Source organism: Camelus ferus, chromosome 10 (genome assembly GCF_009834535.1).
Source record: "Camelus ferus isolate YT-003-E chromosome 10, BCGSAC_Cfer_1.0, whole genome shotgun sequence".
Lineage (NCBI taxonomy): Eukaryota > Metazoa > Chordata > Mammalia > Artiodactyla > Camelidae > Camelus > Camelus ferus.
Window position 1 is genome coordinate 15,949,624 of NC_045705.1, and position 20,489 is coordinate 15,970,112.

At 43.0% G+C, this 20,489-nt stretch overlaps 1 protein-coding gene across 1 annotated transcript in view; it reads right to left on the reverse strand.

Annotated features, from left to right (window-relative positions):
• LGR4 (leucine rich repeat containing G protein-coupled receptor 4) overlaps positions 1–19,093 on the reverse strand; it is a 93,069-nt gene extending 73,976 nt beyond the window's left edge. The window contains exon 1 of the mRNA XM_032488383.1: positions 18,365–19,093. Coding sequence (XP_032344274.1) covers positions 18,365–18,549 — 185 coding nt within the window. The 5' untranslated portion in view covers positions 18,550–19,093. The remainder of the gene's footprint in view (positions 1–18,364) is intronic.
• Positions 19,094–20,489: the final 1,396 nt, after the last annotated feature.

Genomic DNA, 20,489 nt, shown 5'->3' on the forward strand with positions numbered 1-20,489 from the left:
GAGCATGTAGGCAAGTCTAAGGATGTTACATTTCATATACTTCAGTGAAGCCTCTCATTCTGTCCAACCCTCATGCTAATACAGCACGTGCACTGGTTCCAAGTCCCCAGCCTGTCCTATGACAACGGTCACTGCTCTCTGGAGCCCTGTAAGAGTCAAAACTACTTATGCATGAAATTTTAAAATTTGGGTCACAAACAAATGTGTAGCAAAATCATTGTTTCCATTACGCTCTTTGCAAAGACTTTACCGTTAAATACAGAAAAGCTTGCTTAAATGTTGCAATTATAGTAAGACCTACTTTAACGAGATCATTGCTAATTAGAAACCATTATGGAATTTAAATAAAATAAACTATCCAGTGTTTCAGTTGTTCTGTAGTTGGAAAGAACGTTAAACAAAATAATTTAGCTACACATTTGCCCTTGACCCAATTTCTTTTGTCATAAAACACTAATTTCGTGAGAGTCTGAATAAGGTATTAAAGCTTCCAATAAATATTTGCATTTGACGGTGTTCGGTAGATTTATTGCATCCCATTCTCTTTAGAGGAAAGTAATGACACAGGAACAGAAATGAACTTAAACCAACCACTGGACCAAGCCCCCTGAGGGCAGCAGGGGCACTGCCTCTTCCCTCTTCCACCACCAGTCACCAAATATCTTTTCTCACTCTCCCATGGATATTGCAAATTCAAACAAAATGAAACAAAACAAACCACCATGATAAACTGTGATTGCTTTTCTTATTTTTCCATGGAAGTATGCAAATAGAGGGGGGAAAACTTACCTAGTTAACAATGTCTTACGATAAGTTAAATAAGCTCTAATAATAATTCAAACTATGTCAAGAGTCTTATATTCTTCATCCAAGAAAGAGTGGTGTCCAGCATCTTACCACTGTCCAGATATTTACTGGCTGTCTGTAAAACAATCAACACCTACTTCAATAGAATGCGCCCTTAAAACATCTCTGAGACTTTAATAAGAATAACATTGAATTTATTATAGTATCAGAATAATTAAAGTTTAGCAGAAATCTATTTCAATCATGTGAAATTTTGCAAATGTCACTTATGAGCAAAATTCTGAGACGCTACTTACAGAAATTAAATGGCAATTGTCTATACTGTGCTGAATATTTAAAACTCTCAAAATACTCTAGGAAATATATTACAGGAGAGTTTAAATTGTTTCTGCTGTGATTTCCAGCCAATTCTTTAACAGCCAGAACTGCTTTATTACCTACTTCAGTAAGCACTTCTTCTCTTTACTCCTTATCTTAGCGAAATGAGTCAGTTCTCCTAAAACTTGATCATTTAAAGCAAAAATGTCTTGTAAGCATGGAAATTGAAATTATTTATGGGTACAAAAAACACCTTCCTTAAAAACATTTTTAACGAGTGTGTTTAATGTGCTGTTTTATTTTCTAACCATGCAGCTGTACCCCAAACAGACTGGCATGCAAGTATTTTTATTGTAGACTATCCAGTGAGCCTACGATGCCACTGTTATTCTAGACCTCCTCTGAGAGGAATGGAGTAGTTAATATTGTTTAAGGAAATGGGAAAGGATAGAATTTTGAAGCTGGGTGACAGGGGCCCGGGGAGGCATGCTCTACAACTATGTTGCCCACTACCCACCCCGCAAAATGACATGAAACACTTCAAGCCTTGTAATTTGCCTAGAGAGACGTGGACATACTACTCTATTCGAAACAAAGCTCTGTAAAATTAATACTTTCAATTTTTCCTGGCAGAATATTTTCAATTCCTCGCAGGAAAATAGACACTTTCAATTCCACCAGCTTCCACGTGGACAATGAAACAGAACTTCCTGCAATGTTGTCGCTGCGAAATTAAAAAAAAAAACAAAAAAAAACTCTCATGGAAAATTTTTCCCACGTCTCCATTCCTCACTTTAGGGCTCCAGATGCAACTAATAGATTAAAAACTAAATGAACTAAAACAAAGCTATCTCTTCACCAAACTCACATAAACCTCTCAATTTCACCCATCACGTCTGACCCTCATCTTGACAGTGATTCGTTAGGTAACAATCTCCTCTGTACTGTGCCTCTGACGTCATGTGACTGCCTTACAAAAACAAGTCTTAAAAACACTCAAGTTTTCTTCTAAGAGTCTAATCTTATTTCCGAAGTTGGCATAACTGTTCGCTTTAAATAAGGAAATGTTAACTTGAAAAAGAGAGGCCACAGAGAAATTATTGAGTCACATTTAGCCATGAACTTCCCTTCCTGTGACTTCAGACAAACGCATCACGCCACTACTCTAACGGACAGTGTCCACCGGTCACATCACTCAAGAACTGAGGCCTCGGTCACTATGTCAAAGGTATAAATTATGGTTCAAAGACAGCTCCAGGCACTGCTGAGCTGGGAATCGCTTACCGAGCAACCGCCTTGCTCCAAACAAACTCAATGCTTAGGGGGCGAAAGGGCAGTGGAGGCAATTATTGGAAGGAAATTTCTCACTAGGCTAGAAAGGAATAATTAAGCCCTTGCATGCTAAATCACATCACCAGGGTTAACAATGAAGTAATCAAGTGTAAATGGTGACAAAGCCCATCTATAGGCCTCATGAAAGGAAATTAAGGTTGTGGGTAATCTAAACCATTGTTGCTTAAATACCACAAAAATTAGTCCCTAAAACTTCATTCATTTATCCCCTCTTTATACAAATGTGTGTGCTTTTTGTGGGAGGCAAGAAATTGGTTAATCCAGCAATTAAGGCAAATATAGTGAATCATCAGAAGTAAAACACCACTCAGCTCCTAATTCACAGGCAGAGATTCAGCCCCACTCCCCGTACTCCTTACATGGGACCTAGCACTCGGTCCATTTACGGGAGACTCACAGGGGTTTCATTCAAATCTATGGCTGAAACCATTTAAACCATAAACCTAATGCACACTTTATATATTACACATTCTGAGCTGCAGGGCACCGAAGCGAATTCACACACGCACACATGCACACAAGCATAAAGCCAGGCAGGACGCAGAGGGAAAGCGGGGGGACCGGTGCGTCATCTCCAACAACTGCTCCATGGCAATCAAAACCGGTTAAGCTCCAAAGAAGGGAGCGAAATAGACAGTTACAAGGGCTAGATTCAGACTTGGGGCTTTGCAACCTCAGGTGACTATCTCACTGCAGAGACAAGAGTTTCCTCAGCTTATTTAAGGAGTGGGGCCCAAACTAAGATTTCTACTAAGATTTCTCAAGACTCTAAATGGATCTGGTATATTTGCTGCTGCTGTTGGAAATAATTTTAAGACTCACCAGAAGTCGCAAAAATGGTACAGAGATGCATCGTTCACCCAGCTTTTCCCAAAGGCAACACCTTACATGGCTGTAATACATGAGCTACACCAGGAAATTTACTTTGGTACAACATTATTATCTTAAGCTACAGACCCTACTCAGATTCCACTACTTTTTACATGCACTCACTTTGTAAATCACACATACGAGTTCATATAACCCCCACTGCAATCAGAACAAGGAGCTGCTCCCTCACCGCAAGAGAGCTATGGGCACGCTACTCCACCTGAAACAAAGCGCTGGACAGAATTAATAATTTCAGTTCCTCCTGGCAGAATATTTTCAATTCCTTGAGAAAATAGACACTTTCAATTCCACCAACTTCCACTTGGAAAATGAAAAAGAACCTCCTGTAATGCTGTTGCTGTGAAATAAAAAAAATACTCTCAAGGAAAACTTCGCCCTCACCTCTATTCCTTGCGTTAGGGCTCCAAATGCAACCACACCTACATTAAAAACTAAATGAAATAAGACAAAGACACCTCTTTGCCATCATGACCCCATGGCTCCCTTCTGCTACCTCTTTACAGTCTCACTGTCCTCCCATCTCTAACCCTGGCAACCACCAACCTATTCCCCATCACTATAATTCTGTCATTTCTAGAGTGTTTTGAACGCAATCATACAGCATATATAATCTCTTGAGATTAGCTTTTTCACTCAGCATAATACCCTGGAGAGCTAGCCATGTTGCTGCACGTATCAACAGTTGGTTATCTTATTGCTGTGTGCTAGTCTTCTGTATTGATCTACCAGTTTATTGTGGCATATGGATTTTAATCTTTTTATGTTTTAACTTAATTATAATTATGGGGTGGGGAGGAACTTTTAAAATCATGTCCTGCTATTGCTTAAAATGGATTCATATTCCAAGAGATACTGACTGATTCTCTTAATCAGGAATCATCTTAATCCCTCCAAGATTCAAGCCTTCCTGATTACCCTACTTAAAATAGCAAGCCTCCTTCATCCCACTTTATTTTGTTTGACCGTACTTAACATTACCTGACCTTATGTGTTGATTGTGTTTATTTTTTTTATGTCTACCACCACCCCTACCCAACCCCATGCCCAGTAAGTTACAGAGGGCAGGGATGTTGTCAGATATTGTCATGTATCTGTATCCCCAGCACCAAGAACAGTTCTTTACACACAGAATACTTAATAAATTTATGTTGACCAAATTAATTTTAAAAGTAATGACTTATCTCAATAGGTAATTATTACTTTACAGTTGATTGATTGATATTGATTCCATAAACCATCATACAAATATTAGTAGCTCCCAGAAAATAGTTTGAACTGATAAAATTATTTGCATGAAAGCTTTTTATTCACTTCCACAAATTAACTATCTCCTGAAATTTCAATAAAGTACTGGACAAAAGGCAAGAAGCAAGTACAGGAAATCTTACCATCTGAGAAGCATAAGCCACAAGCAACACAAGTCAAAAGTCTCACTAAATACTAATGGTTTACATAATCAAGGAAAAGACTGTCAACTCTGATCATGGGCCTCCTTCTGCTTTGTTTCGTCAGCATGCTCTGAAGAGCTATCAATGGTCCTGCGCAAGTCATACCACTAAACATAACTGGATTTCCTCCATGTCAAATGGAGAATTGAGCCAGATCGACTGTTTTCTACCGGTTCCTAAAAGAAGTGGGTGGAGAAAGGAGGGAAGGTTGGAAAATATTAGCAAGAATTTGGTTATGATTTATGTAGCTGAAATGGTTAGCAAATAATAACAGGTAGCAGGTCTATAAACATGTAAGTGTATGTAAATGTATAGATATGTGTGTGTGTGTGTGTGTGTGTATTTACTGGGGACATATATGTAAATATAGCCTCTCTGATGGGTGGCCCATTACACACACAAGACTTTTGGGACCACTGCACCAGAGACCTTTAAGATTCAGAAGGGTCCAAATCTACATTCTGAGGAGCCAGGAATACTTCACGTGGAGGACAAAAGAGATTTAACTTCTCCAGAACTAACTCCTCATCTATAAAATGTGCAATTTATGATATCCACCATATACAAGACAGATGAATGCAAACATCTAGGAAAAGCACCAAAGGACACTGTCTTACAACCCACTCAACCAAAGAACCATGGTCTGAGAAAACAAGATCCAACAACCCACCCACAAAACCTCATTTCTTACCTGTGTTGCCCCCTGGGGTTTCTCCGTCTCTAACATGGAGAGTGAAAGCATGTGCTTTATTGGGCTGCTGGGAGCATTAAATGGATAATGCATGTAAAGGCGCTCCACTTAATGTCTGGGACTCAAAAACATTTTTTTTAGCAACTGTATTAATAACAAGATGATGATGGTGATTTGTCTGAATGGCAAGACAGACCTCGAGGAAGCTCTTCATGATGAAGAATGCAACTTAGGTGAAATAAAACAGAAAAATGCTTCCAGGAGAAGACAGCCTTTAGCATTAACAAGTAAATGACTCTCCAAGATGGGGCTGTGGTCACAGATTCCACTGTGCGCAGCCCTGCTGCTCAAGGAAAGCGCACAGGGATCCAAGCAGGAACCCATCCAGTCTGTAAAACATTAACAGCTTAATAAAGCCAAAAACACGGTGTTCAAGTCACCTGAAGAGGACCAGCGAAATTAATACCAAGTTGACTACATGAAACGCCTTGAGGGGAAAAAAAGGCTCATGGGTGATTCACTTTTATGCTGACTTCCCTATAAAAACATCTTCAACAGGAGAGGCAGGAAATTCCAGTGAGTGAAAGGGGGCAGCTATATGGAAACCATCATACTGCTCACTTTGCTTTTTAATTTACTTCAGGGTTTTTTTCTTGGTTCAAAGAAGCACATTCAGAAATTTTCTCCTTAAGAAACAGAAAAGTGAGTATGCTAACGGAGCCGATCCTCACGTACTATCTAAGTGAATGCCACCAAAGAAAAAGCAAGCCAAAGTGCACACAACTGGTCATTCTTTTCCTGACACGGAAAAACACGATTAACATAGAAAATGATGTGAAAGCTTTTAAACAAAGTTGTACAGAAAGCCAGGAGACCGAGTGAGAGAAAATTAAAAAAAATTCTTCCATGAATAAAAGATAACTTAGTTTTATGCAGTAGATTGATTTTGAATACAAGTTATTCCTAAATCAAACCACAGTCCCCCACTGTACGTACATATATAGATGTGTATGCTTTTCGGGGGAGGCTTCATTTTCAATTCTGGGGTTTTTTTTCTCGATAATAACCTGTAGCTTCTCACCATTTTGTTTCTCATTTTAACCTTTTCCCTCTTCTGATAAACTGTCAACTATCCAAGCTAACTACAGGGTGGACAAGTACCCAACACTGACTTACCACCCACCTGCTAGGATGTTAGGGCAAGTTACCTAACCCTTTCCAATTTTTGTATGCTCAGCTATCAAATGGGACACATGCCATCTATGACATGCCTAACACACAAGCAGGCCTAGCAGTTACTCACCAAATTTCCATTTTTTTTGAATCAGACTTCCCAAACATAAATAAACTAATCATTCAAAGTTTTTCCACTGTAAGCAAAATGCTCCACACTGGTATCATTTCTACACAAGTCCTTGGGGCATCACGGTTAACTGCTCGGTCTCAAAAAGAAGGCTAAGAATTCTACTATTGTAGAAGTACATACATTTAAACATAATCAATTTTAACAGCTTTCGTGAATACCACATACATACCACGTTAACAACATATTAAAGCTTTAGGTAATGAGTGATATCAAACCTCACTACAGCTCTAAGACATTAACATCTATACAACATTTTTGTAGCAACATATTCTTACCATATAACCCAGGATCTCACTTCTAGGTATTTACACAAGTGAAATAAAAACCTACATTCATGCAAAAACCTCTACCTGAATATCTGTAGTGGCCTTGTTTGTAAATTGCCAAGAACTGGACACACGGTAGGTGTCCCTCAACTTTGGAATGGATAAACAAATTGTGGTTACATCCATATAATGGAACACTCTTCTGCAATAAAAGGGACTGTTACCTACTGACATACACAAGAACATGGTAGAATCTCAAATGCGTTAGAAGTAAAAGAAGCTAGGCACAGGACTACAGCCTAGTACATTCCATCTGTATGATGTTCTGCTAAATGCAAAACAATATAAAATAGAAGACTGAAGGTAGAAAGTCGATCAGTTGCTGGAGGCCCGGGGTCAGGAGATGGGTTGACTCCAAAGGGCACAGAGGGAGAGATGGAAATGTTCTAGATCCTGACAGCGGTGGTGGTTGCATTCCTGTATACATTCCAAAACTGTGCACTAAAAAGGGTGAATTTTAAGATTGAGAGGGGACTTCCCCCTATGAATTCAGTTATGAAAATCAGTCACGTAGTCAAAGAAGGAAGATGGAACACCGGAGGTGGTTATTTCAGGACAAACATGGAGTCACTAAAAGAAAGTGAGGGGAACCTCAATCAGACTCATTTGTGAACAATCGTAAAACCAAATCTTTTTTAAATGTGTAGCCTTCCAAGGGCCAAGAAATTTAAAGAAAGTCTCTTATAACCAAGAACTACAAAAGGAATTACTCTTACAAGAAAATGGGAGAGGCATGTTGTTTTACAGCGAATGTTAAGGACTGACACCACGAACCACCAGAAATACCTTCTAGATGAGATGTATAGACACTGGTTATATCTGGGATGAAAAAGGAGCTTCCTTTTCAATAAATCAGCAACTCCTGTCAAAACCAGCCCGCATGTTTAAGAAACAATAGAACTAGAAATTCAGGCTGGGGTAACTTGCAGGGGTTGGAAAGGACCCTGACGAAATACATGTCATTATTTCCTCCACCAAAGTCATGAATCTTCTCATCTTTGGTGTCATAGGGTTTGTTTGGTTTTTTTTTTTTTCCTTCTCCTTCTGGAATGCTCCCTCAGCCAGGGTGGTGCCAAGGGCGACCTGAAAAAGACAGTAGTTGATTGACTCCTCTTCTCCACACTCTTGGCCCTCTCCTGCCACAGCTGCTGACAAGCCTCCACGCTGTGGATTCAGATGCCACAAAGCAAAGCCGTTAATGCCAGCTGATCTGACACCAAGTCCCCATAGAAGCTGGTACTACACAACAGATACCTCAAAGGTCAACGTGGCAGGGTTCGGCCACCATGAGACTGATCAGTTGAGCTCCTGCTGCAGAGTGACGACAAGACAAATTGAAAGTCAGACAGTCCTCAAGGCACATTCTGTTGGGAACAAAGCAGCCTCATTCTCAACTGTGTATTCATCAAACACATATCAAACACAAACAAACTCGAAACGTCCTGCACACCTGCACGCACACACACACGTGCACGCGCACACACACACAAATTCCCTTCAGTGACATATCTGATCAAGTAGGAAACTCCACCATGGAAGCAGGTCATACCAACTTAATTCAAACTGATATTAGAAACTGATTTATCCCAAACCTGAGATTTGCTTTTCACAGAAGGTAAGGGGGCTTCAGAAGACAGACTGACTGCTAACAGCAGAGCCTGGGGTTAGCACAGAAACGTGCCAACCTGTCATGAAGTGTGAAGCTTTCTGCTGCATGCCCTCACAGCCCCAGACTGTTTGCAAAGGACAGGAATGAAATATTCCATATGTTTTCTTTGTCAGTGACATGCCTATTGAAAGCAAGGCCATGGTAGTCTCCCTGCTGAGGGACTGGGTCAAGCTATTCATGTGTAACCAGGCAGATGTCAAGACGGTAATGGGAAAAACATCTCAAAACATTTTTTTTTAAGAAAGAGACCCAGAGTAGAAAATGCACAACTATATTTGAAATACTCAGACATCTAAATAGGTTGTGAGCACTCCTGCATCTGTGAGCTGCTGCTCTGGCTTTATAATTCATTTCCAAATCAGATCTGAATCAAAACCCAGAAAAGGTTTCCAAGCTTCTGAGAAAGATTTAACTGTGCTTCACAAGAATGTCGTATATCTTTTCAGAAATATGAAAAATTATGATGGAAGGATTTTTGTTCTAAAATTACCTCTAGGATAATAAGCTTTTCTTTATCCACAAAACACAAGTATTAGTCTCAAATGTAAAAAATCCACAGGCATCCAATAACTAATAAAATATTATTTTCAAAGTACTTAAAAGAAAAGGTTCTCCCATAATCTGCATATTGCTAAAATCAAAGTGATGTGGAGAAACGAAAACTCAGCTAAATTGGCAATCGTGAATAAATTGTATCCACCCGCAACGTGGAAAGTGATGAGAAACCACACTGGGCACCCACAGCATGAGGCTTCTTCAAGAATTAAGTGTGGTTTCATGAAAATCCCCAGTGTTCCAAAGTCTGGACCTAGATAGTTAGCAGCTAAAGATCACACTGACACTGTCCAAGGTTGCATGACCATTTGCTATGCGGACAAACAATGTGTCCCCTGTTAGGAGAGCAACCTGCCACTTGACCGGTCATCTCAGGAAAGTAGTGCCCGACTAGAGACCAACGCAAGAAAACATGACTTTCTCCCAGCTCTCTCCTCTAGAGAAACGGCAACTCCCCAGCGTTAGGCGCTCTTGTTGGAAAAGGAGTAGCACCATGTATAAGAAAGGATCTGGGTAAAAGCATATGCGCTACCCTTTCTCCAGCAGGATCTTTCTGGTTTTCTGCGTGAAAAACCTACCAGACAAGGAGCCTTTGTTCTATTAGCACCGGGGCTCACTGTGAAGTCTCCAACAGGCTATGGAACTGCTATACATTCAAAAAAAAAAAAAAAAAAAAAACAGAGAAATCGGGTTTGGAGTTTTAAATCTAAGTGATTTAAAAGGATACACACGCAGACAACTGTTTAGTCACTCCCCAAGGAAATGACAATGTATTGGGTCCTCCCTGTCAATCAAACAGCTCATACTGAAGAGTTTCTTACACATGACCTTTGAAGATGAAGTCAACTGACCTCTTTTTGCAGATGGAAGAACCGATGTCCAGTGTGGTTAAGTGACATCCCCAAGCACACAGATTCAGGAACTTAGGGGCTCTTGATTCCTTGTGCCACACTCTCAAAAATAAAACCAATTTTGAAGGCCTGTTGATAAAAATAGGCCCATAAAAATAAGACTGGAGAGTAGACAGTGACATAAAAAGCTGAATTACATGACCATGGACTCAAAATGACCTCGGAGAGAACAGAAGGCCAATAAGAAAAAAATTTTCTTTGTTACAAAGATAAGAAAATATGAAAAGCTTAAAACAAACCCCACTAGTCACGTGAGAATGAACTAGCCAGTAGCACAGAATGGATGAAAACTGGGATTAGGACAAACTGCTAAATAGCAGTTAGTAAAGCCACGTGTAATCTTTTAAAACATGATACTAAAATATTAAATGCACTGAATATTCCTTTCTTAACTCTGATCAAACGATATAAGAATTCTGTACATGCTTGATGTGAGATAAGGAGCTGGAAGAGGACCCGAGGGGCAATTACCAGATTCCGAAAATGCAAAAAACGGATTTAGTGCCTAAAACAGAAGGGGACGTGGATAGTCTTTGAGAACATTAGGAGCCTAAAGGTTAATCAGCATTCTCTGCTTTCTCCCCCCACCTCCTCAGGAGCTGACAGACTTCAGAGGTCTTAAGGCATAAGGTATTCAAGAGACAGATGAGTACTCTGGGTTTCTGGAGATTCTCTGGCAGGAAAGAGGCTCTCGGAGGTGGCGTCCACACAGGAAGGGTGACAACCTAGAACTGAGTGGCAATCACGGGTCTCCTCTTTCCTGAGAAGAATCTAGTCTGCTAAGCCCTTCTCATGTTATCCATCTAGTTTCTCCAAGGGCCTCTGAGCACCAAGCGTACCCTGGAGGAAAATGGAACAGGCCAGAAGGTAATCAACATCCTAGCCCACTTTCGGAGAGAAGCCTGGCAACTCGGAAGGACACCTCGTAACCTGTCCTTCAAAACGAGAAACGGGAAGACAGTGAGACTTCTAAGGTCACTCCAGCTTCCCTCCTAGGAAAGCAGCTCTGATCAAACTCTTCAGGGGAGTTCTGACGTTACCACTTGTACTAATTTACTCTGCCACTTATGCTGAGGGCTCCCAGGGAACTCAGAGCCTGAGGGGAGGGACCCCAAGCTTCCCCCAGCACCGAGGGAAAGGCACCACCTCCCCGTCACAGTCAAGTCACTCTTCCCGGGAGGGAAAATTTCCCCACAGAAAACTTATATTTTATATATATATATCTCTCCAGGAATGGGGAGAATCCATCTCAGGATTTTTCTGGATATCAGGTTCTAAAATCTGATTCAAAGAGCAAAAGTATTCTGTTGTCAGTATGCAGTGAGATTTCCATTCTTTTGATGATCAACTTTATATTTTTTTTTTTAAAAAAAGGCTGTATTCTCCTAGTATAAAAATAGACAGAAGAAAAGAAAACCTAGCTAACGGGGCTTACATAACCTTTTACTTATCTTGACTCAAAATACTTAAATACAAATGAAATATGAAGGATAAAGGGTCATTAAATATCCCGTAATATAGTAAAGAAGCTTCCCCGACATGTGTTTTCTCACTAGCACAGACAACAGTCCAGCCCGGGATCTAAACGTATTCCCAGTCTTGGCCCAGCTGCCTCCCAAAATATCTATGGTTTACATTTCCTTACAAGGATATTCTTATATTTTTATGGGCCAACATGTTGCCACAGCGGGGTTGGGGGTAGGGGGAGGGATTCAATGCTTTCCCCATAAGATCTCTCAGTACAGAAAAGCTAAGAAAACTAGAAAAATCTATTTTTTGAAATGTTCATTTCTGAAACCTAGACTATTAGATGGGCATTCCTGAACCCCAATCAGTTGCATCTAAAATAAGAAATGAAAATGTCAATCTTCCTGTAGACCTACTGCCGAGGGGGAGGACCTGGCTAGGGTGCTTTTCTGACAATTAACACATGTAATAGTACTGAAACATGAGAGAGACTCAACTTCAGAGACTAAAAACCCATTCAGAGTTTTAATTGCCATACGTGACATAGAATACTTCTGGATATTTTAATAAACTAGCTAAAAATAGTCCTAGCCATATACAAAGTTTAATAACAAATATTTGTCTATGGGCGGGTGGGTGAATCCAGAGTATACTACTAGGCAATCTTGCCGTGTAAAGGGGTTATTTGAGCAGTAACTTGCTTAAGTCTTTAGAAAGTGGAGATGTTAGTAAAATCACCTCTAAACTCAATTTTGATCTCATCTGATTTCAGACAGTAAGGCTGCTACCTGGTCTATAAGTTGCCCATCAAGTATTTAAAGACACAAAAGAAATGCCTAGAAAGGCAGACAAATTAGCCATTGTGGAAGAGTACTGATTTGCTCAATGCCGTAGATTTTTTTTTTTCCCCACAGACCGAATTTAAACTAGAGCGTTTTATTATCCTCAGTGATGCTTTTGAAAAAAACCACAGTTCACTGAACAAAGGTGGGGGGTCAGGGGAAGGAAAAAGTTATCCATATTCTTTTCTACATAGGAAACCAAGCTTTTGGCATTGCCGACAACTTGAAGGCTGCAGGAGGCAGTTAAGGAGCAAGCTGGACAACACATTCCCAAAGCCAAAACCTTGATCTCTGGTTTAAAAAATTAAAAGAGCAAAGCTGTGTTATCAAGCTACATTTGTTACATTTTTCCAAATTAAAGGCACATTTGGGCAGGGTTTAACTTTTAACCCAGCTATACCAATAAATATTGTACTTTTATATAAATTTGTTATCTTTTTTATAGAGAAAAAGTGAGAACAGTCTCAGAAAAATTTCAGAGTCACTGAAGGATTCTTACAACTTTGCTTGCTTGACATCCTTACACAGATTCAGAGAAATTCAAAGCCATGAGAGACATCAGTCATCATTTAGCCCAATACCCATTATTTCTTGATAAGAAAAATGGGACTAATTTAGCCCAATACCCATTACTTCTTGATAAGAAAAATGGGACTAAAAGGAGAGGACAACCAAGGACACCAAAGACCAAAATGCAAACTTGGAGGCTGTCAGTGCTTTCCACCTTTATAAAGATGACTAAAATATGAATTTGAGAGATAAACTGACAGAGGCCAAGAAAATGCCCAAACTTGCCTGGATCCACCTACCAGTACAGAACTTTCATCTTCCCTAAGAGATTAAGTTGTCAAATGTTACCTTACAATTCTAATGGGAAGAGCCAAGTGCCTGGACATTAAATGCTTGCGATACCGTAACTGTCATTAACATTTAGTTCAACTGAAAATCATAAAATATTAGCGGTTACCGCAAGCCTTAAGGAGCCCAGAATGAGAGAGTCACTGGTTTAAGCCCCAGGTATCGCTCAGACCACACCCAGCACATTGTTGCCTTGTGAGGCAGTGCCTTCCCCGTTCAGTGGATACATTCCAGCAGCGTTGGACAACTGGAGAAGTTTCTTGGGTGGAGGAGGGATTTCAGGATGGAGAAACCTATATTTCACATAACACAACAGAGAGGATCAGGCAAATACACAGGGGTAAGAAAATCAAATTAGATAGAAAGAAAACTCTTGGCAGAAAGAGTTGTTTACTTCCTTGTTCTCAGGTGAAGAAACCAAGGCCCTGAAGGGTTAAGCTTGTCGCCTCCTCAAGGTCACTTGTGTGACTTCTAGACAGATCTGGAGATCAGCTCTCCATTTTCCCAGCAGAAGGCTCTTGCCTCTCTTTATTTAAAGAGAACCCAGCAATTTGTAAAATAAAGGACCTATAGTTAAAGATGTTCATATATTGGCCTCATTTAAAACAAAGTTCGCATCTATGTAATACACATACATCTCTAAAAAGACACACCACACAAAATGAGCTAACACTGAAATTTATAGACAGTAGTTCAGACATTCAGATACCCAAACTTGATCATCAAAAAAGGTATAAACCTTTAGCCACTGATTACTGACCTGCTAGGGAACACAACTGATGTTGGAGGAAACGTAAGACAATACTTTCAAATAATACTATTAAAAGAAAGGTGCTTAATGTCATGGAAAAGAAACAAAACAAAACAAAACATCTTAAGGAAGAATCTGAGACGATGCTTCCTAAAGTAGAAGACAAAGCAACAGATTATTTTTAAAAACCATTCGAAGCCCCTCAGGTAACCATCAATTCTATATAGAAAGCTTGATAACCTGCCCACAGACAGGATACGCACACTGTGAAGGCTGGAGAGATTATGACTAATTATACTGAAGTGAGGACGTTGAGTAACTTTTTGTACGGTGTCCAAATTAGTAAAATAGAGTGATTTTATTTTCCAAGTGTGAAGCCATACCCACAGGAAACACGCGGGGCTGTTGCACCCGAGCAGAGCGCCTTAGCCAGTCATGCATTCTGTGACAAGTCTCCATGGCAAATTTCCTAACACACACTTCTAAACACAAAGAACTCCTCCTCCGAGTGAGTGGCAATAAACATGCTAGTGCAACTTCAACTTGAACGATATTCTGCTACTTCTGGGATCTTTTTACCACAGCGGCCAAATGCCCTCACCCCCCTGCCATCCCAACATTGTGGAAGAATTATAAAACCACAGAACTTCTGGAAGCCACCAGCTGCCTTAACTATAATCTAGTGAATTCACTTTTCAAATGAAGAAACTGTCCCATGGACACCCCCTAAAAAAGGAGAATGACTTGCCCAAGGCCAAACAATTACTTAGTGGCCGGGTAAGGATCAGACCCACCACCCTCTCCACAAAGCCACAGAAACAGCATTTATAATCCTGAAACTATGCACCAGGTATAATCTAGGACGTGGAAATGTGTACTCCCGGTCCACAGTTCTCAGATTTTGTGGGAGTAACACACAAATGAGAGGACACACGTGCACAATTCCCTCCCCACCACCATTGTGACATTATCACTTTCTCTCCCAGTCAAGGATCGTGGAATGCAGGTGATTAAGAGGGACCTCATGAGCTCGAATAAAGGAATAACCTTGTGTCTTTTTGATAAAATACAGTCCGGAATTTAATACTAGTTTAAAAAAAAACTTCCTTTAAAACCCCTCAGGGTGAATTGTGACACGCCAGTGCTCTGTGACGCAGGATCAAGAACTGCTGTTGCAAAATATAAATAACCGCTACAGGTGCAGCACACGGTGTGAACACGGGAATCCCATCAACAATCCTGGGGATTACATCTGACTCTGCCCCCAGACTCGGATAAAGCAGCTTTCAGCAGGAAATAGACACTGTCAGACCAAACAAGTTTAAACGAGTCTAAAGAGAAGAAGCAGGTATCCTCTCTCTGGGGCCTTCTCAGATCTGGACAAAAGGCTAACTGCTGAGAATGCTGAATTTGGCAATCCCGCGTGGGAATGAGGTCTGGATTCCAAGCCCCTACTCTGCCCCTCGGTGTGGCCTGAAGTCCTTATTCATTCACTGCAACATTTTTAACTGCTTCCTATGTAGTGGGATCTATAGGCTCCAAGTTGAGTAAAATAAAATCCCTGCCCTGTTGACCTGGAGTCTCCAATGGGGGATGTGAACACCCCTGGGTGAGATGAAGGTAGACACCATCGAGGAATGACAAGAAAACAAAAGACTTTTGATTAATAATTACAGTTTCGTCTGGGGGACTTCTATTTTTGTGATTGTCATGTTATGTATAACTAAACAGGCCTCGGCGCACATGCTCCAGAAATTGGGAAAAGGTGAACAAAAGTTTGGGGACCATGGATCTAGTCCCTTGGTGTGTAACCATGGATCACTAAAACTGTGATGGGACAGCAAAGCAGAAGCACTTGGAAAGAGACCTCAGGTGAGCCCAAGGTATCCTAGAAAATAAACTGGAGAGGGCACACCACAGCACCTGCACCCCACCCCAAGCCCACATAGCTTTGGAGATCACTGGTTTCCCCAAATGCAGATCTATTGCCCTTGAAATGCCCTTTGCATGGGCTTGTCATATAACGTATACTTTTAAGGGTGGAATGAAGAGTATTCAGGTGAAATAAGGAGTTATCAGGATGTACAATTACTCTCTACGTCATGGACAGAAGTAAATATCACACATTTGCCCACCACGACGGCTCAGAAAGTGCTATGATGCCGCCAGACTGGGCAATCTGATCTGCCCTGGTGCCAATTATTTTTCTGTCTGTTTCCCAAGCCATGGCCAGTCACTTTTGTAAGGCTCAAAGTTGGAAATATAGGGTGTCACTATCTTTGGTGAATTCTAAAGATGCCTGATGCTCTACAGCAAGGAGCACGTTCTCATAAAAGTGCGATACTTCTTTGCGGTTTTAAGGTACTAACATAAAACAGCCCTTTTCCTTATAGGGCAAGTCTACATATTAAAACTGGAGGAATCTGCTAAACAAGATCTTTGTAACTGGTCGAAATAGTAAAATTATGCTTTTCTCTTAGAGAGAGGCTTGAAAGAGGTTTCAGGGAAAGGCACCTCTCCTGCATGAATTCCCTAAAACTGTGAAGCAGTCTGGGGGTGGCGGTGGAGGGGGGAATGTAGCCCTATCCCCTCTACCCAATCTTCCTTCCCTCACTTCACCTCACTCCCACTCAAACTGTCCCTCCTAATGTACCTTGTGTGGGCAAACTGCTCTTCACTGCAGAGTCACCTTTTTTCAGTGAAAAGTTACATTTCACCATATTGAAGGAAAGTGACTTCTAATACGGAACTAACATCTGGGGTGGGGGGAAGGGCGGCGGGGAGGGGGAGGCTGGTGGCCAAAGAATGACACAGGTCCCAAGGTCACTGACCACAATCCTCAAAAAATAAATAAATAAATAAATAAATAACAAAACAACCCCATTGGCAGAGAGCAAGCAGGACACCTCTTACCACCCACCTGGAAACAGCAGCCCCCTGGCCTGCACAGAAGGGATTTCTTTACGGGGTCTGTTCCTCCCTTGAAACTCTATCTCTATGGGATGTTTCTCAGTAGCTATAAGGTAAAAGAAAATTGCCTTACTCAAAACCTCACAGAATCCCTTCCGCTCTGAAACAGCTCTTTCACTGCCCTTGATTTAATCTGGCCGCACACCGCAGCCAGGAAGAACAGGGCACACACCAAGCGCTGCACTCTGTTACCCTATTCTTCCTCTGTGGGTGCCACTTGCAAACACCCGCTCCAACACCTATTTCAGATTCCTCTTCTCTTCCAAAGCGAAAGTCTAAAGCTCTCCGTCCCCGTTCGTGGACGGGGGTTCTGGAAAGTCAGAACCATCCGAGTGACTTTCTCCACCTCAGGCAGCTCAGAAGAAAAGTTGTGTTGTACCTTAAGCAGGTACAGCAGAAAACTGCCGCCTCCCTCTTGGGGAAGGCAGAGCTCATGCTCTGGAACGTTCATCTTCTCCCAACACCCTGTACTTCAGGTCAGCATTCCTTCTTTAAAAGGCCTCGCTGGGTAAGAAGATTATTTCACCGAGAGAAACCTGCAATTTCCCCCTCCTTCTCCCTCGTTTTCTCCCGGCTTCCCTAGGCGCTTTGCTGGCAAGTCCAGAGTGCAACTGGACCGAGGTGCCAGGTCGCTCTCCCCGGACCGGGCCAAATCGGATGGCGATTCGCCCTGGCCACGGGACAGGTGCTGCTTCTCCCCACACGCTGGAACCCAGGAGGCTCCAGGTGCTTCCCCAGGAAACGTGCCTCGCCTGGTCTGAGACTCAGGCCAAGTTCTAGGCGTCCTCACCCCCGCCGACTGCAAAGCTCTTGCCAGCTGAGCAGGGGCCCGGGTGAGAAGAGAAGGTCGCGTGAAAAGGCTGCCAGGGACAAGCGTTTCCAGATTCCTCCTTCCTCCTTGGCCCCAGATGCACTTGGGAGTTGGAGGGGTGGTGATCGTGCCCGAAAAGTCTGGGGAGAAGAGCTACTCGGGTCTCGGACCAGCACCGGCAAAGCTTCGAAAGCTCGGGAGTGGGTGTCAAGGAGGTGACGGCGCCCCCCTCCTCGGGACACAGGGGGGCGGGGTGGGATCGGCCACTGGCTCCGCCCCCGGCGCCCCCGCCGCCGCCCCCTCCCCGGCGCCCCCGCCGCCCGCACTCACAGGGCTTGGGTGAAGGCGCTGAGCCCCTCAGGCACGGCCGTCAGCCCTTTCCCGGAGCAGTCCACCCGACGGTCGCCGTCGCAGCTGCAGGGCGCCGCGCAGAGAGGCGGCGCCGCGCCGCTGGGCTCGGCCGAGCCGCGCAGCCCCAGGGCGAGGAGGCAGAGCAGCCCCAGCGGGCCCGGCATTGCTGCGGCCGCCTCCCGCGCCGGCCTCTCCCGCGGCGCCGCTCGCTCGGCGCGCCTCCGCCGCCCTCCGACGCCCCCCGCCGCCACGGGCGGCAGGCCTGCGGGCTGGGCCGGGGGCTCTCCTCTCTCGGCAGTAGCGCGGGCTCGGCCCCTTCAACGGCCCGCGGCAGCAGCGCAGGGACGCGGCGCTCCGGAGTTTCGCCCTTCCCGCTGCTCCATGGACGCGCAGAGGCAGTCCCGCTCCTCCGGCGGCTCAGGCCAGCCGGCCCGGCCGGGCGCAGCTGCGGGGGCCGCGCTCTGCCATCGAACCCGCCTCCCGGTCCCCGGCCTCCTGCCGCAGCCGCTCTTCAAGGTTGCGGAGCGCAGCCTTCAGCCATGCCGGCCCCGCGCCCCAGCCCCCGCCCGGCTCTCGCACAAACACCCGAGCTCTTTCTCGCTCTCTCGCAGCCGCGGCTCAACCTCCTCCCGTCCTTTTCCCTTCTAGGGTTGCACGCTCGGGTTCCCAAGCCCCCAGCCACTGGCTTATGCAAATCACTTAGGTACATGCAAAACTAACCCCTCTCCCAGAGCGCCATTGGCCGGGGGAGGTCTCGAGCTTATTACTATGCAAGGAGGGGAGCCTCCATTGGCCAAGAGTGGGACCAGAGGGGCGTGTTTATCGGGCGTGAGTGACAAGGTGGTGGTGGTGGTGGTGGTGGTAGTTCAAGGCAAAAATCCCTGACTTGGCTCGATTTGCGTGGCAGGTTGTGGACTGAAGGTAAAAAGATCTGAAGACATAGAATCTGGTTTTTTCCTTCCCCACCCGTCTTTTTCCCTAAGCAGAAGTTGAATCTTCTAAATTGGATGACCTGAAAGATAGAACTTGCCTCCAGCATTTAGTTAAGTTTCAAATGACTCTCCACTGTTCCAAACGGCAGGACTTCGGGAGATGTGCAAATGGAAAAAAGATTTTGAAGAGGAGGGAAAAGGTTTCTCTGAATCTGACATAAATATTTGGGGGGTTAGCTATATACTAAATTAAAACAGTGTACTCCCACAAGCCTCTCACTTCACCTGACATCTTTATACATATCTTGACATGCAGTTGGTAGCTAAGTCTTAGCAATGAACTAACCATCCACAATACAGGGTTTTGGTGACTGCAACTCAGACTGTTTTCTCACATATTTTAAAATCCTAGGACACAAGAATCTTGCCAGGGTCAAAGGAGGTGATGTTTCTGAACACTGGACAATTTCTCCAGACAACAAAACATTTGAGTGCTAGGTGACCACCATTGAGAAGCCAGCAGCCACTTAGGTGTTAGGTAATTATCAGCATTCCTTCCTCTTCTGGACTTTTGTGGCTTAATAGACCCCACATTATTATTATCATTGTATCAAATACTGCTTTATGGGCACCTCCTTTCTTGCTTTCTACTGTGCCTTTGGGTTGTTTGGGTTGTTTTATTTTATTTTGAAGACATTTCCCATGAATACTTTAAATTAAGACAGGCAGATTAAAAATGTCATTTTCATCAACTTGATTGCTCATATCATATAAGTAAAATTAAAGAAAGTGGAAACAAGTTGATGCAGACCTAAGAAGTTTAAAATGAAAATTTTCCATCATCTTTACATTCAGGAGTTTATCTTTAAAAATAGTGCCCAGTTGGGCACATGGCTAACATATAATACATTTATTTATACATGCTGGAGAAGTCAATAAATACAGGCATGCCTGACTTTAAGTTTTAGAAATGACCAACTTCCTCTAATTGTAGGTCTGAAAGAGAACTCAAAGGTAGATGGCCAACTCTATGGTTTTACAGATAAGAAATCTGAAGCTTGCAGAGGTTGTGCTCTGCCCAAGATCATCACACAACAACTCCTGGGCCCCTGGTTCCTTGAATGGTGGTGCCCTTGGAGCCTTCCCTAAATTGGCTTCCATTGTCTAAATCA